Genomic DNA, 18,165 nt, shown 5'->3' on the forward strand with positions numbered 1-18,165 from the left:
ATTATTATTACTAGAGATTGAATACAAGGCCTTTGCATTGAGCTACATCCTCAGCCCCTTTTTTATTCTTTACTTTAAGACGATCTTGCTAAGTTGCCCAGGCAGGACTTGAACATCTCACCCTCCTGCACCAGCCTCCCAATGTGCTGGCATTCCAGGTGTTCGGCTCCACACCTGGCTAAGACACGCCTAATGTGATTATCATGGCTTCATGCAGAGCTGAGAGGGAGCACACCCAGAGACTGGAGGTGATAAGAGAGACAAATACTTGAGTTTCCTTTTTCTCCTTTCTACTTTATTTCTTCTGCCTTACCTCAAAACCACTGTATGCATTTCAAATACATACAGATTTAATACATGCATTTAGGAACTTAGGAAACTCCGAAAGAATGGAAGAGTGGAAGTCAGGAATACTATTATTAGTTTTGAAACTAATAAGCAATTGTGGGGACATCCTTAACTATCTTCCCTTTCCATTGATTTACAGTGTTTTCTCGGCATATAATCATAAGTCTCTTTCAAGACTCTCAAGTTTATGCAGCTCCATATTAAGACTATGCTATGAAGTGGCTCCTTTTGTTTTTGCGACAAGATCTTGCTATGTAGTTCAGGCTGGACTTGAATCACCATGCAGCCCAGGCTAGCCTCAAACTCATAGCAGTTCTCCAGTCTCAGCCTCCCAAGTGCTGGAATTACAGGAGTGCTTATATTGCTTTTTCATACTAAATAGTTCTAGCATTCGTGTGTGTGTGTGTGTGTGTGTGCGTGTGTGTTGCTGAGGATTGAGTCCAGGACCTTGCACATGATAGATAAATGTTCTACCACTGAGCAACATGCCTAGACCCAAATATATTTTCATATCCAGTAGGAAGTTAGGTCTTTTTTTTTCTTAGATCTCTTCCTTAAAAATTTCTTTCCTTTTTTTATTCTTTCAGGCAAACATTAAAATAATTTTGTTTGCTTCCACTTCCCAAAAAAAGCTGCCTTTTTTGCATTTTTACTGCAGTTTGATTGGTTAGAAATGTATTTGTTAAGTTTAGAAGAAATCCTATCATTTATAATGTTCAGTTTTCCTACCCATGAAAATTGGATTGCTCTTGATTCACCTATGTCTTATTTTGTGCATTTCAGTGAAGATTTATTATTTTATTTAGGCAGGTTGTATATGTTTTTCATACAGCTAAGTTATTCCTAAGTAGTACATGTTTATTTCTTCAGAAAACATGATATTTTGTCACATTTTAAAATCTACTATTATTGTAGGTTGAAACCATTACATTTTTAGCAGCCTTATTGAAAGATACAAGGCATAAAATTCATCTACTGAGGGTGTACAAATTATTTGCTTAGTTGTACTTGCAGAGTTGTGCAGCTGTCACCATAATCTAGTTGTAGACCATTTTTAGCACCTCAAAAAGAAATCTTTCCCCACTGGCTCCACCTCTAGGTATTTCCTTGCTTTGTTAGCTGTGAGAAACTTAAGCTCCCTTCTACAAAGGGAGCAGAAATGCGGCGGGGAGACGTCGTCCTGCTAACACCTTTGGCACTAATGCATGCAGCAAACCAATAACTAGCCTCACACTCTATAGTGAATGTAACATCTGGAAAAGAGGGTAGTCCTGTGGCTCTTGGAAAACTGACAGGTCTGAGACATTTTTTTGCAGGGAACTATCAAAGTAACATTTACATGGATAAAAGCTGACAGCCTAGTGGTGGTGGCTCTCATCCAGACCCTTTGAAAGGGGAGGAGAACTTATATATTTTTTGTCTTTTTGATACAGGGTCTCACTATGCAGTTCAGGCTGGCCTTGAGCTCACTTTGTGGCCCAGGCTGGTCTCAAACTCACAAAGATCCTCCTGCCTCAGCCTCCCGAGTGCTAGGATTACAGATGTGCACCACCACAGCCAGCATTAATTTTGTTTTAGAGTTTAGAATATGCTTGGGCACTGACACAGTACTTGGATGCTACTTGAGCCAATGGTCCTCTGGGGCTTCTAAAGAGTTTTAGAAAGATGCAATAGTTCTCTGCTAGTCTCTCTCATACCTGGACATGGAAAGTTTTCTCATGTGTATGTCAATCTATTTCCTGCCCTGTGCCCTGGCCCGCTTTTGTACATAGCAGTTCCTGTGAATATGTGCAGAATGAATGCTGATGCGTCTTTGTGTGGCCCTTCATATACCAGAGATAGCTGGGTGATACAGTAAGGGGAGGTGAGAGAGTCACCATTGTTCAGGAAGATTAGATATCTTCGTACCTAAAAGTGCTTGAAATGTTGCCATCGGAATTTCATTCCCTTAATCAAAGAACCATAAAACCACTATCTCCTTTACCAGTACAAATGATCCTTGGAGGCTGAAAGAAGGATGTCATTACCTTCTTAGTGCGTGTTGCTTTACCCTATTTTTCTTTATTTTATAAGAAAAATCTTCCCTACCCAGAGGACACTCAAGGAACTGTCGCTCGGGGGTAGTTTAGAGGGTAAGGTGGATGAAAAGGCAGATACACTGAAGGAACAGATACAGAGATGCAGAGAAAGCCCTAGAGATGCTTTGCGTAGGCCTGAACTGCAGGGACCGGGTACAAACCTCTGCCTGCAGTTCTTCTTTCATCATAGGTGGCCTTAGTAACAGGAACATAAATGACAGTGCTAGGTGAACTTCCTTCTCACCCACTGGCAGATAACGGGTGACCACAAAAGCAGTTATCAACTACTGAATTATCTACGATTTCCCAGGCACTGTGCCCGGTGCTCCACACCCCTCAGCATACTTGCTCTTTTTTTGGTAGAAAGCCTCAAAAGGCCACGTGGATTCAGGTGGATTAGAGAAAAATACAAATTTTCATATCTATGAAGTATGACAGAAAAATACAGTAGGTGCCAAATTTTTAAAGAATTCATTACAGTAAAAGATACGTTGTGATTAGTCCCCCTCAGAATGCTCGCCCTCACCTCTAACACACTTATCCCATCATTCCTGCCACTTTCTGAAGCAGTTCTGGAAGTCCTCTTTCTTATCTTTAGAAGTGCTGTTGAGCTGCCTCACTGTCCTGAATTGATTCAAAACATTTACCTGTCAGGGTCATTCTGACCTTGGGGAAGAACCAGGAGGCACCCGGTGCCAGGTCCAGTGAACAAGGACACACCTTCATGTTTTTATTTGGCAGACATTGCTGGAAATATTTTTAATCGATTTAGGACTTTGAAGCAACCACACAAAGACTCACGAAAGAGGACTCCCAGAACTGCTTCAGAAAGTGGTGGGAATGATGCGATAAGTGTGTGAAGCAAGAGGGGGTACCTTGAGAGGGATTCATAGCAGTGTGTCCTTACTGTAATCACTGTTCAAATGAAAGCATTTGCCATGTATTTTGATCACACCTCATCAGTGTTGGTCCTCATGCCCTCCTTTTTGGTGCCACTGTAACGGGCATCCAGAAGGTAAGGTGACGGAAACTAACAGCTCTTCTACAAGTCATCACTCACATAGTGGAGGAAGCCCTGCAAGCCCCTGTCTTCTCTCTTTCTGGCTAAGCAACTGTCTCCTTAATTATTCCTTCTATAAAGGGAATTCTAGACTGCTCAGCATCCTTCTCTCCTGTAAAGCACACTCTTTGTCATTAATCTCATAACATGGTGGAATAAATAGGTGGCCCAAACCACCCTGAGTATCTCCCAAATGATTTTAAGGACACCCCAAATCCTGGGAGCAGAAAGTGAAGTCAGCACTGCACACTCTGGTGAGAGCCATGGGGAAGTGAGAAGCAGCTGCGTGAAGCAAAGCTCTGGTTCTATATTTTTATCTTTATTTTTCATATCATAGAAATAATGCTGTTAGAAATATTTATTCTAAGGTATTCAGAATTCATAGATTCTTTTAAAAATAGTGAAATAAATATATTCTGTATTTCAAATAAATTTCATGAACAAAAAACAATAAATAAAAACAGAAATGAAAGCTGGTTATGGTGGCACACACCTCAAAATCCAAGCTACTCTGGAGGCTGAAGCAGGAGGATTGAAAGTTCTAAGCCAATGAGGGCAATTCAGTGAGACCTTGTCTCAAAATAAAAAGTAAAAAGGCTGGAGGTATAGCTCAATGGTAGACCACTTAACTTGCATGTGAAAACCTGGGTTTGGCTGGGGATATAGCTAAGTGGCACAAGCGCCTGCCTGGCAAGCACAAGGTCCTGAGTTTGATTCCCAGTACCAAAAAAAACCCAAAAAACCTGAGTTCATCCCTGGTACCACAAAAATGAAACAAACATACACATACAAACGTATATAAATGTAAACATTAAACTCATATTTCTAATATAAATTATTGGCAATAAAATAAATACTGCTAACAACTATCCTGCAGATGATAGAAGAAAATATAGTCATGAAATCCTGATAATTGGGTTTGACTTTTAAAATGATGTATGATGTTAAAAACAGATGTTTACTAGTCATTATTAAGACCAAGAATATTTTTGTATAAAGTTTCTGACCTTTCAAGTGTTATGCTTTGATTTGTTTCACCTTATCTTTTGTATTTGTACTAGAAGCCTTTTATTTTTGGTTACTATTAAGCTTATATAAAGCATGTTATAGCTATAAGACTAAACTAATAGCAACTAAGCCAGGTGTGGTGGCACATGCCTGTAAATCCAGCACTCTGGGAGGCTGAAGCAGGAGGATCACAAATTCAAGCCCAACCTGGGCATCTTAGTGAAACCCTGTATCAAAAAATAGCAAAGGACTGGGGACATAGCTCAGTGCAAAGGCCCTAGGTCCAATCCCTCATACCAATAATTAATTAATTAATTAATTAAAATAAAGTAAAATTTAAATCACATAAAAATGCCCAGACTTTTACTTTTCCCCTCCTCTTACATTTTATGCTTTGATTTCATATTTTACATCTTTTTGTATTACATATCAATTAAAACTTATTGTAGTTTTAGCTTTTAATACTTTTGTCTTTTAACTTTTACTCAAGAGTTAGAAGTGACTTATATACTCTCATTACTTCTGAATTTGACTATATGTTTCTCCTTACCACTAGATTTTCTCCCTGCCTATGTTTATGCTTTTCATGTTGTTACTTAGCTCTCTTTAGTTTCAAGTCAAAGAACTTACCTCAGCATTTTCCTGAAGTCTATCTAGTGATCAATTTCTTTAGCTCTTGTTTGTCTAGGAATATCTTTATGTCTCTCATTTCAAAAGATAGTTTTGCAGGATATAGTATATTGGCTAGGGTTTTTAGTTTTTTTCAGCCCTTTGAACATCATTGTATTTCTCATGGCCTACAAGGTTTCTGCTGGAAAATGTGCTGGTAGCCTCATGAAATGTCTCCTATATGTGACAACACTCTTTTCCACGAGTGCTTTCAAAATTCTCTCTTTGTCTTTGACTTTTGAGAATTTGATTACGGTAATTTAGAATATTCATTGGGGGGTTAATCTTTCTTGGAATCCTTTGAGGTTTAGGAAGTTTGATGTCCATTTCTCTCCCAAGATTTAGGAATTTCTCTGCTATTTTTTCTTTCAAGGAGCTTTCTCCCCTCTTCTCTCTGTGCTCCTGAGACTTCCATAATTTGTGTATTCATTCACTTGATGGTGCCTTTAGGTCCCTTATACTTTCTTTGCCCCTTTTCATTGTATTTTTTCCTATAATTAATTTTAAATGTCTTTAGTTTTATTAATTCCTTTTTCCACCTGATTGAATGTGCTGTTGAAGCTCTCTGTTGTATTTTTAATCTGTCATTATAGTTTTTCAGTATTGCTGTTTGGTTCTTTTATTTGATTTGTTTCTATTTCTTATTTAGACTTTAATTTTGTCCTGATTTTGTTTAACTGTTTCATTCTCTCTATGTCACTGAGCTTCTTTAAGTTGATTATTTGGGTTTCTTTGCCAGGAACTTTGGAGATTTCCAAGGCTTATTAGTTTCCTTTAGTTGTACCACATTTTCCTGACTATGTTCTATGCAGCCTTATGTTGGAGTTTGTGCATTTGAAGGAGCATATAGCAATCTTTATAGACTGGTTTCAGCAGACAAATAACTTCTCTTTTTGGGTCCCTGAGCCGACAGAATTGCAGCTGGCTCATTGACTACTGCTGGGTCCTCAGTAGGTCCACATTTGCCTGGTTTATTACCAGGGCTTTAAGTTCTTTCTGGTCTTTCAGAAGACTCAACTGCCTCCACTGCCTTGATCAGTAGGGTTGGTGCTGGGTGAAGGGTTTGCTTCAGGTTCTGTGGTTGGGACAACTGATGGTGGGCCGATTACCAGGTGGGCACATAAGCATGGCTCACTCCAAGTCCCTGGATGGGCTTTTGGAGAGGCAGCACTGCTCTTGGATCGTGGCTGAGAGGGGCTGGAGCTGGGTCGCACAGCTGCTTCAAGATGATTGCAGTTAGGCTGAGGTCAGCAGATAGGCCTCAGGGGGCGTGTCTGCTGGCTGGTCTCTGGCTGGGCAGGGCTGCATCTGGACCGAGCCTGGGGGTGAAATAGAACTGGGTTTCAGGCTCACTTCAAGATCTTCAGAAGGACCAAGGTCAGCGGGAATACAGTCTCATCTCTCCACAGGTCCCCCAGTGGGCAAGCTGCTGCTGTCAGATGACCCATGGGAGGGGTAGTGCTGAGTTATGGGGCATTTTAGGATTTGCTGTGAGACGGAGGTCAGCAGCCTGACTCCAAAAACATGGGCGGTCATGACTCTCAGTGGGTCCCTGGGAAGATGAGACTGCTCCCAAACCACAGCAAAGGAGGCTTTAGCTGAGTGAGAGGGCCCATTCAGATCCTACAACTATAACTAAAGCCAGCAGACCTGTAACCAGAGGCAGACGGTTCTGGTGGCTGGACCAAGGCCAAAGAGATTCTACCTAAGCCCATAGTGGGGTGAGACCATTTCTGGGCCAGTAGTCCAAATCACAGTTGGTGGAGCCTGCCGCCTGGGTGCTGGCCTGCCCTTGAAAACCGCCCTCCTGCACCAGGGTTATACAACTTCCTGCCCAGTTTGCAAAGCACCCACAAAGATACTTATTGATGAAAGGCTGCTGAATTCTTGTTGCTGTGGGGGAAGAGGTACCAGAGACCTCCCATTCTGTCATCTTGCTTTTTACTATTATTATTTGCATGTTTGCTAAAGTTAGAGTAACGTATCATACTTTGTGTTTTATAGAATACTGCTGTGTTGTGTCACCTGGTACTTTAGCATATATTTTAATATAATTATTTACTAGAAATTGTGCACAAATTACAAAAATAACATCACAAGACAACAGCTTAAATAAAAATGAAAGGGTTCCTGGTAGCACTAGCTTAATGTTTATTGTTTAATGTTGCTTTTCTCCCCCCAGCAATATTTTGATGTAGAGGAAGAAAAAACTTCTTTGCAAGATGCAGAAAATGTCAAGTTGGGTGTTTTGTCAAGAAAACTGAAAGAGAAAGAAGAAATTATCAATGAATTAAGAGAGCAACTAGAACAATGTGAAGGATTTGAAAAACTTGTAAGTTTCAAGGCAAAACATAATTAACTTTAATATCTGTAAATAAAGTAAAGATAGCTTAAAAAGCTTGGGTTAAAAATGAATGGAAGTGAATTAATACATCTTGGACATCTCCCTATAATGTAAGCCAGTCTGACACTTTACAGTTCAATAGCATATTTTACAAAACTCATAATAATTGTGAACAAGAACAATGTAGAAAAAAAGAACAATGTAACTGTTCTGAATTTTTCCTTATAATGGACATAAAATAACCTACCTCCAACTGCAAAAAAAAAAAATCACACTCTGGAAGAGCATAAAAATGGATTTTTGTTGTAATCCTCAAGACTTCTACCTTTTTTGCAACCAGGATACCTGGAAAAACACAAACCTAGTCTTCTCAAGTCAAAGGTTTCCAACAAGCCACAGACTGTTGGAACAGATTGAGCTTTAAATAAAAATGTCAAAAAAAAAAAAATCACCCTACTTCTAATTTTCCCCATTGCAATGGAATCCAGGAGCTGCTTTAATACTTGGTCAAAAGATGGATGGAAATAAAAAATTAAGGGGCAGAAAGGCAAGCCTAAACTTTCACTCTGGAAGAGAATTTTTAAGGGCCTTTAACCACTTAATGATTTACCTTGAGCACCAGGTAGGTAGTACACTTGTTTATGTGCTGACTATTCCAAACATTGCTCAGACAGTTGTCATTTCAACCAATCCATTCTTGTATTGAATAAATTTGATAAAATTGTTGCTTTTATATTTCCTGTTATCTTATAAAAGCTAATGAAAAATGCAACTTCTGGTCATCCTATATTTAAATAATTGGACCGGCAAGTTTTAAAGTGTGGGTCTTGAAAGCAAGTTTAATTTTACCTCATGTTAGCTCTGAGGTACCAACTGTCTCAGGCCCAACTGCAGTGCAGAGCCAAAGCTGATTTAATTCTTAGGTTCTATGAGCAAAAAGCTGATTGGAACCTGGGCATATAGCTCAGTGGTAGAGCACCTGCAACGGGTTCGGTCCTCAGTATAAGAAGAAAAATCTGATTGGTTAGGACAGGCTGCCAGCTATGCCAGGAGGAATAAAAATCTAATGAATTTTTTTATTCCCAGAAGGAATAACAATCTATTGGATACCAGCTACAGTCAAGTCTCCATGTCCAAAATGCTTGGAACAAGAGGTGTTTTGGATTTCTTTTTAAATTCGCATTACATGAGATAACTTGGGAGTAGAACCTAATTCTAAATGAGAAATTCATTTGTATTTCATCTACACAATTTCTATAATATTTGAATAGTTTTGTGCATTAATCAAAACTTTATGGTGTGGGATTTCTCACTTGTGGTATCATGTGGTGCTCCAAAAGTTTCTGGTTTTGGAGCATTTCAGATTTTCAGATCAAGGGTGCTCCACCTCGAGCAGATACCAGGTGCCTCATCAGTAAGTTCTCCCTTCATTCTGACAGCTCAGTTTACAGAGGAGGAAACAGGAGCAGGCTGGGTATCCAACTTTGCCATGGGCAGGCAGCTAGTAGTGGTAAAGCTGGCATGTGAGCCAAGGTCTACTTCAATCCAAGGGAGATGGAGCTTTATACTCTATAGTAATAGTTAAATATTATAATGGATACACAAATTACACTACCATGGTATGTGTTTCATGTTATAGCACATTACTATACTGATACACATGTGTGTACACATGGAAATGTTGGCATATACATATGCACAAGAAAAGCCTGGATGGTTACATGGCAAAAAGTTAACACTAGGAAGAAACACTATGGATTGCTTGTCACGTCAAGTGAGATCTATAGCTTACCTAAATCCCAGATTAGTATTCTTATTTACCACTCCAATGTTAGAAGAGATGAGAAAATGAATATAAACCATTTTAAAGGACCATGTTTACTAACTAGTGAAGGAGTACTTGCTTTGTTAATCTATTAGAATTCCTTATGTACATTGAGCACCTTTTAAGCAATGTAGTATTAAATACATTATGGGCATAGATCAAATAAAATTGAACATTATTTTTATAAGTCCTGATTTCATTGGAGTAGGAACCACATCATTCAATATTTGCATTTATCTTCTTTAATCTTTTCCTGACACTGCATCTACCCATATTGTTTGAGAAAATAATTTAACAGAAAAGACTAAAAGTTCTCATAGCCAGGTTTTAATCCTGCCATGACCAAAGATATCCACCAGAGCTGTCCCAAGGTCAGTTTGGTCCATTTAGTTCTCATTTGTGAAAAAACAAGGTTATACTTGCTTGGCTAAAGTAGAGTTAGGGTAAGTATACCAGATGTATTGAATGTGAACGGTTTTGAGTGCTTCAAAGAAAGATTAGAGTATAAATTCTAGTTAGAAGAAATTCGGATGCTCTTATGACCATCTGGTTTATGTCCCATAAAATATACAGAACAGAACTTTAGATGTTACCAACATCCTACTTCAGTGAGAGAGCCCCTTACACTTTATTCTTCCCAAATCTTTACACTTCTTGGTGCCCTCCTAAACTGGCGATTTGGTCTGTCTGGATATTCTGGGACAAGAATAAGGATGGGCGGTGGACAGCAAGTAGGAGGCTGCCCTCCACTTAGGTGTAAGTGGTGTGTTCTCTGGATCAGGCTGGCATCCAGAACAGCTTGGGCATTATTGTACAATAACTCGCCCACCTGGGAACCACATGAGATATTTTATTAGCACCCTAATATTTGTGGAAGGTGAGGTAATTCTAACTAATGAAGCATAGAGATCTCTCCTGGGGAATTCAACAAAATGTATGGCCCTGGTCTCCTCACTAAAGGTGATGGGAAGAACACACCTAAGTGCCACAAAAGCAGGTCATGGGTTACATCAAACAAACCAATGGAAAACACTCCAGAATCTTCTAAGAACAACCTTTCCTGGTGCACCCTGCCACTTCCAGATTTTACATATATACATACATATGCATATGTTTGATCTTATACAACTGCCCCCTCTAGTGGCACAAAACCCCCTTGAGACATAATCTAATTCTAACCTGTAATTCTATTTGGAAGACAGAATTTCCAGGAACGATTAAAAATTTCAAAGTAGCACTGGAAATAAGTTGAAATAAACATGCTTTAGTTGACTTATCTAAAATGATCTATTATCTATTCTTATCTAATTATCTATAAATTATGTAATTATTCTTACTGATAATCAGATTACACAAATAGCTTTTTTTTAGTTGATAAGGAGTCACAATACCTCTCCCAGATTGCTTCTGAGAGAAATATAATGAGAATGTAATAAGAAAGAGAAAATTCAACGAACAGATACTCGAAGTTATATTTTTGACAAAAGGGAAATCAGAAAAGGAAGCTCCTTAAATTTCAGAGTTCTGCTCACCTGTCTCCAGATGAGAGCATACTTCACAAATCAATTTTCCTGAAAGCATGCAAAGGATGAGATTCACACTTTTATTCTGTAGAAACCAGTGTAAGTTGGCTGCATAACATTGTAGGTATCCGGCTAGCAGGCTGTCCTAGTGCCCTTGAGAATTTATAAAGGAGGGTAGCCTATCAGTGTGTGTGTGTGTGTGTGTGTGTGTGTGTGTGTGTGTGTGTGCGGGTGCATGTGTGGGCACATATGTATTTTAATTTCCACTGGAGTTGCTGTGCTGAATAGACTTTTCATTTCTCCCTCTTACCCCAACATGGATGAGCTGTGTGACCATCACTCACCCACCCTCTACTGGTGGACGTGTCTGCTTGATGCTGACAACTCTGAAACAGAGTTGTCATTCAAGAGTGGCATCTCTGCAGGGCCGCACTGCCCCAGTGTGCCACTTTCCCGGTTGTCACTCACTGGAGAAGCACCTGCTCTTCTCCATGACTGTCAGGAGGCATGAGCATGCATGTCAACCCTACTCATCCCCCAGTGTCAAATTGAGATGTCTGAGTACTATACATGGAGCCTCAGGATTAAGATGCTGACATCGCGGAGGCGGGGGAGGGCGACTGCTAAGAACGCACAGAAAGGGCTCTGACCCAGGGCTTCTCGGACACTGTTCCTATGAGTCACCTGCAGATCTTGGTAAAATACAGATTCTGGTGTAGTAGCTCTGGGCTGGAGCTTGAGCCTGTGTTTAGTAAGTTCCCAGACAATACTAAAGCCATGAACTGAGGTCCATGAGCCACACTTCAAGTAGGAAAAGCCTTGATTAGACTGTTTTGTTTCGTTTTGCCTTTAGAGACTCAACCTGGGATTCAGAGACCTAGAAAGAGTGATTCTGTGCATCTTATAAATATGCACAAGAGACAGTGCATATGCCACTAACTAGAGTCCTAGTTTTCATAATATTCTAGAAAAATCTGAGAATGGCAATTTCCTGTTAAATGTAAAATTCCAGTCTAACCATGGATCACCCACAGTCTCTCCTAAGTATAATGTGGTTTTAAATAGCTACACTCAATTAACTGCCTTTTAATGATCGCCATCCTACTCAACCTTGTTTTATTAATGCAGTTTATTTTAAAGGGGTCTCATGGTTTAAGCAAACCAAAAACTGGCAGTGTGGGCAGATGGCAGGAAAAACACCACCACAAAACCTGCCGCTTAGAGTGCAACAGGGCCTTAGCAGCCCAGAACTACCCCTTTCTTTGTTCGTTTTGCTAATGAGTATCCTAGCCGTGGGCGGCTGAATCCTTAATTATTTGCAGTTCCTAAAGCTGACAGATGGTGGGGACAGAGCTAAAGGTTAACCGCGCGGGAGTCAGGGCTGCAGATTGATAGGTGGAGGAAACACCACCCCCCATAGGTCTTCCCTGGGTCATACAGAAAGACTCTTAGAAAGTATATTTAGGACTTAGCTGTTACCAAGTGTACATTTTACACTTCATCAGAGACATCCAAACAGTTCTATAGTTTATGATAATGTACGCTCATGTCATTCTCTGGGGATTTTCATAATCTGCCACGGTTAGGAAATGCTTGCTTAAACCTGTTAGGCCTCATGTTCGTTTGTTTAAAAAATCCTTTTAGTTTATAAACACATTCTGTGATGGTCTCAAGTTGAACAATGTGAGACAAGAAATTAATGACTGGGATTCTTCCTCCATTAACACAATAGACTTTTTAGTACTCACTAACAATGAATTGGGTTCAAATAACTGCAATGCAGCGGAGAATCAAAATCTTAAAGATTTGCAGCTGGAGTGTAGCTCAGAGGTAGGGAATTTGTTTAGCATACATGAGGTCCTAACCTTGATCCGCAACACCATACCCCTCCCCGAAAAAACCTTGAAAATTTGTGACTCAGCTTGGTGTGACACATTTTAACAACATATTTTCAATAATAATTCTGATGTGTATGTATATAATTTCATTAGTAAGTCACTTGTCTTGTAAAGGATTTACTAGTGTACTATAAAACATTTCAACCACTTATTTTTCTTTTAAACCATTACAACACAGCGGAAAACATTTTAACAGTTTCCTCACCAGTATCTCTAACGTGAAATACAAGCAAAGGTCCAAAAACAAACCAATATGTTGGAAGAAATATTTTGTTTTTAAGGGGATGTTTTATTCTTATTTACTTGTGATCATGGGATTATTGTAAAAGGAATAGGCTACTAGTCACCTGAAGATCAAAGTTGAAAAGTATTATTTGCAGAACCTGTAGTAATTTTTAATTGAGACGTGTAATATTTTTCTCCCTCAGCATAATCAATGTTTTGTGAATATTTTTGAGATTGCATAATCCATTTAATATTTTACCATGATGAAGTCTAAAATTCTGTACCAGCCTCCCCAACCTATTATATCTTAATTTAAAAAACAAAATGTGTGGCAGTAAAATCTACACATCCATAAGGGAGTATATTCAGATGGTTTCAATAGCTTTTAAACAGACAAGAAGAAGAAGAAGAAAAAAGAGTAGCTGTCCCAATAAGCTTCTATTGCGTAAGAAAAAGCCTCTCCCATAATGGACATGGCAAGATTTAAACAAAAGACGCACATAATAAAAATGTAAATGAGTTTGCTTTACTAAAACTATAACTTTAAAGTCTTTTGTTGCAAGTTATCCTGAAACCTTCTTACAAGGTAATCACTGTTTGCATAGAGATTTAAACCGAAGTCTTCAATAGCATTCAGCGCCTGCACAGCCCCCGTGTGACAGGCATGCAAAGCCATGTTAATGTTCAGAATATGAATTGCCTCTGGGTGGCTCCTCCACTCAGCAGAAAACCAACTGTGTGCGTATCCGCGCGCCTGATGGGCGCCGTGCGGCTCCCAGCCTGAAAACGTCACCGCTTTGACATGCGGTGTGCTCCTCACGACACTGGCAGCGCTGACACTGGGAAATGCCACAAAGGCAACAAGCCCCCCTCCTTAGCCATGCACTCTGCCACCCCCTGGCGCTGCCCGCCCGCGGTCTCCCCAGCCTGCCTAGTTACGGCGGACAGCACTTCAGACACACAGAGGGAAGGGTGGGTGGAGGGGCCCCAGCTGCCTCCTGGACACAGCCTCCGTAATGAATTGATGTGAATGACGAGGGCGCACGAACAGTATGATATGCATTATTCCTGTCAATAAAATGTCCCCATGTGCTGGGGTCTTTGTACAGAATGTACTGCGGCCTTTCTTCCTGCGAGCTCTGTTTGGTCTCCTTCCTTTTTACTATTCATATTATAAGTGTGTAATAGAATTCAGAAAATTATATGATAGCTCTTCTGTATCTGCATTGTCCTACTGTTGCATACTTAAATCTTCGGCTCCCTGCTTAGAGATGCGGAATTCCCTATCTTTCAGGACACTTTTGCCGAGGCCAGCTCTTCCAAATTAAACTTAGAAAGGGAAAACTGGGAGCACAGAACGGAAAACGAGAGACTGCTCAAAGTCATTTCGGATCTTGAAGAAGAACTCAAACTCAGTGTAAAAGAAAATTCAATATTAGGTAATATTTTGAAACCATTGTTTTTTAGAAAAAAACGGATATGTAAAATTTATTGCTAGTCTTTTCCATAGGTATATTTGTTTGGTTGTTTAAAGATCAATTTGATAGTTATCTGTGCTTTTCTTTTAATAGAGCATTGCTTGCTTACAGCAAAGGACTTACGTGTAGTTGTAAGTCTGGACCATGTTATGTTAATTTAGAGTGTTTTGTTCAAGCCAGACGTTGGCCTCTGCAAAACAATGTGCTAATCACTATTCTACTTCCCTTAGAAATATTATTAACAGATAGAAAATTTTGCTGATTTATTGCATATGCTTAACTGATCATCTAAACTATAGCATTTACATACTTAAACATATCATTTGGATATGCTTTGTACGGAAACACAGTTAGCCCCTCAGCAAAAAAATGCTTACTACTTAATTTTCTTCTATTTTTGATACAAATTTTTGGTGTAAATTTTTATATGGATACTTTATATCCCCCTTTTTCTATACCATAAACATTGATAAGAGCTACATTCAAATCACCACAGTTAAATTTCTTTAAGTCTTTTTTTCACTGAGTTACCATCGTTGTGTTTATGTTGATTATATGATGCTGCCTTTAACCTGCAGTGGGAAAAGCAACAACCAAGGAATAAGCAACTGGGTAAAACAGGATAAAATGAGATACAGCATCCCTTGGATATAAAGTTAAACTTTGCCAACGTGATTCTGCTTTTCTTCTGATGCCTTTTCAGGTTTGCGTAATTCCTACTGAGTCATAGTGTGCCACCTGCTAAAGCACTTTGTATTGGCTGTGACTAACAGCAAAAATGTCCTCTGCTAGTATTGATGAAAAGCGTTCAGCCCTCGGCCACACTTGGATCTTGAACTTACTTCTTAATCTCTCTCTGACCAGCCGACTGAACAGCAGGAAGAAGGCTATGAATGTCAAGGGCAGTTGTGAAGGTCGCAATCCTGCTAAGACTTGCGTCCACTGTTCCTTCTAGTGGCTTCTCAGCCTGCCCTGAAGCAGGCAGTTTGAATACAGGGGCATATGCATGTAATTTCATGGTTGGCCTCTCTCTCCTTTTGTTTACAGAAGATGAACTTATAAGTCTGAAAGAGATCTCAGAGAAGAATCAGAAAACTATTCAAAAGGTACTGTAACATTTTTACATTGATAAATGACTTTTTAAAAACTGAACTACCAACACTCTGTGTCTGGAGTGTCTTAGGATAAAGGGAAAAGCTGGCCTATACATTTCCCAGTTATATAAGTGTTATTATATATTTCCATGTTATTTTGGGAAGAGTAGCTAGTAATGAATAAGAATTTGTTCTTGAAAACTTCTTGGTGTAGAGATCCTTCTTTTGTGTGGGACAACTGGACATCTACCTTGTTGGTGATAAAGAAATGAAAAGCTACATGATGCAGGAAAGTCCAAAGATGTGCTTGTCATCATGGGGAAAAGAGATTTTTAAGAACGAGTGGCCTCATTTTCTGGTCAAATGTTGGTAGGTGTTGGCTGATGTTCTTTCTTCTGTATGCAAATCAGCTTATGTTATCTGATAACTCTCTGCTTAGAACAGGGAATTATTTTGTCATCAGAAAAAGGGAAGATTTCCTCGAGCATGGAAGGTGGCAGGACAGGGACAGTTCTCGTTAGTTCCGTGGGGGTCCCTGTGTTGTTGTACCCTCCTACGTGGCACTCACCACACACTGCCTTCATGGCTGGGGTTCCAGGCATCCTGAGAGCTCCAGGAGGGTGCAGTCTGGCATGTCCCAGTGTCGATATAGTCTTAGTGCCAAACCCAGGGCTGGGTACCCAGAAAGGTGCTCTCAGAGTGATGAATGGGACAAGGATGAGTGTAGAGTTCCTAACATTTACACATGAAAAAGCAAATTCACATTCCCAAAATATTCAGCAACTGAACCAAGTACCAATGTTTAAGTTAAAAGTAATTAATACTAAACAAAGTTTAGAGTTTAGTTCCTCTAACCCAGGCACCACATTCCAAAAGCATGATAGTAGCAGCATGTCCCTGAGGTTAGGCTCAGATTTCAACCAGTTCTGATCCTGCAGTTCAGGGTAGTGTTCGATTTTAGATTTTTTTTTTTTTTTTTCTGTGCTTGGAATGGAATCCAGGGCCTTTCACATGCTAGGCAAGCACTCTGCCACTGACCTACATCCCCAGCCCAAGAGCTAAAACACTTCTTTTTTACAGAAATAGTTACCCAATAGATCAGAGTTCTCTGATCACTCAATCCTACATACACTTTCACAAAATGATTTTTCTTGTGTTTGACCACATTTGCAATGATGACAGTATAAATCCTTCCATGTAAACATAACAGAGTCTGTGAACAAACAAGTTTAACTTTCTTGACATCAACTTCTAGGGTTAAAAATGAAATCTCATTATTCTAGTTTCATTTAACCTACCAGGGAACCACCACCAATTTACTTGAAGTGTCTCTAAAGCTATTTTTTAGTCTATACTATCGCTGTTGGAAATGAACCATATAAGCTTCCTACTCTATGTGAGGAATACAATTAGAAATTCAGGCAGAAGTCTCAGTAATTACCATTTAGAAGGAAATATCCCCCGAGTGGCTGCCTCGTGTCTGTGTGATCTGTGTATCAACCATGCACTGCCTCAGTTTCTAGACCCACACCTCCTAGGGGCCTTCTGTGGGGCCGCTGAGCACTTGAAATGTGGCCAGTGCAACTGAAGAACTGAAGTTTTAATTATTTTAAATTTAAAAACTGATGCTTATCTCAGGTATTAAAAGACCTTTATATGTATTCTTAATAACTTGGGTGTTATTTGTACATTTTTTGAAATCTAAATACAGATAAAAAAATTTAGCTCCCAAATCAAAGAAAAATGGAAAATGCACACTAGATATCAAAGACTCAATATAAAAAATGTCAAGTAGTTCACAAATAGTATTGAATATTAACTACACATTGAAATGATAACTTTAGTTACATATTGAAATAAATACAATGAACTATTAAAATTGCTTTTTGTTATTTTTAACAGAACTACTGTAAAATTCAAAATCATATCTATCACTCACATTTTGTTTCTATTTGACATCTCCATTCTTGACAAGTATAGCCGTTTCTTGATCTGCTTATTTTTTAAAAATCCTGTCTCTCTTCTTTACTTTTTTCTTTGTAGTTGCTGGTACTCCACACCAACATTAAATATAGTTCTAATCTGGTATGCAGCAGACAGTATCTAGAACTTTTAGGCTCTTGTCACATTTGTGCCTCTGTGTCACACACAGCCCCATGACAGTCTCTTTTCCCTCCTTTCTGTTTCACTCTTGCTTACTGTGTGGATAGAACTGTGTGGACAGAGTACTGTAGATGTGAAGGTGGTTTGCCAGCTGGATAGGAGATCAAGTTATTGAACAAGTGAAAGCTGGTATTAGCTGATTTGTTCCTATTATTCTTCAGAGTCAATTAAGTGCAGGTTCCTTTAAATGTTAGGCACTGCACTACTGCTAGAAGAATAAAATGTGTGTCCCCTGTTGTGAAGTATATTCAGTCTAAAGAGATAGACAAAAGCTATAAAGCCAATGATATAACTGTATGAAGTGTATACATACAGAAGAGATATCTAGAAGCTTCTGGAAGCTTCCAGAAAGACTTTATAAACTCTTCCTCACACTCCTCTTGGGGAGGCCCACTTGTGCTGATTTTTTGGCAAGGCAGGAGTGCAGAAAAAAGCTGGCTACAAAGTATGAA

General features: G+C 39.3%; 1 protein-coding gene across 1 annotated transcript in view; it reads left to right on the forward strand.

Moving 5' to 3' along the window:
- Window positions 1-18,165, forward strand: part of LOC102011029 (chromosome unknown open reading frame, human C10orf67) — a 124,214-nt gene that overhangs the window by 25,123 nt on the left and 80,926 nt on the right. Inside the window, exons 5-7 of the mRNA XM_013515364.1 lie at window positions 7,346-7,495; window positions 14,273-14,417; window positions 15,504-15,562. Of these exons, the coding sequence (XP_013370818.1) occupies window positions 7,346-7,495; window positions 14,273-14,417; window positions 15,504-15,562 (354 nt within the window). The remainder of the gene's footprint in view (window positions 1-7,345; window positions 7,496-14,272; window positions 14,418-15,503; window positions 15,563-18,165) is intronic.

This window comes from Chinchilla lanigera, unplaced genomic scaffold (genome assembly GCF_000276665.1).
Source record: "Chinchilla lanigera isolate Chin_1 unplaced genomic scaffold, ChiLan1.0 scaffold00028, whole genome shotgun sequence".
NCBI classification, from domain to species: domain Eukaryota; kingdom Metazoa; phylum Chordata; class Mammalia; order Rodentia; family Chinchillidae; genus Chinchilla; species Chinchilla lanigera.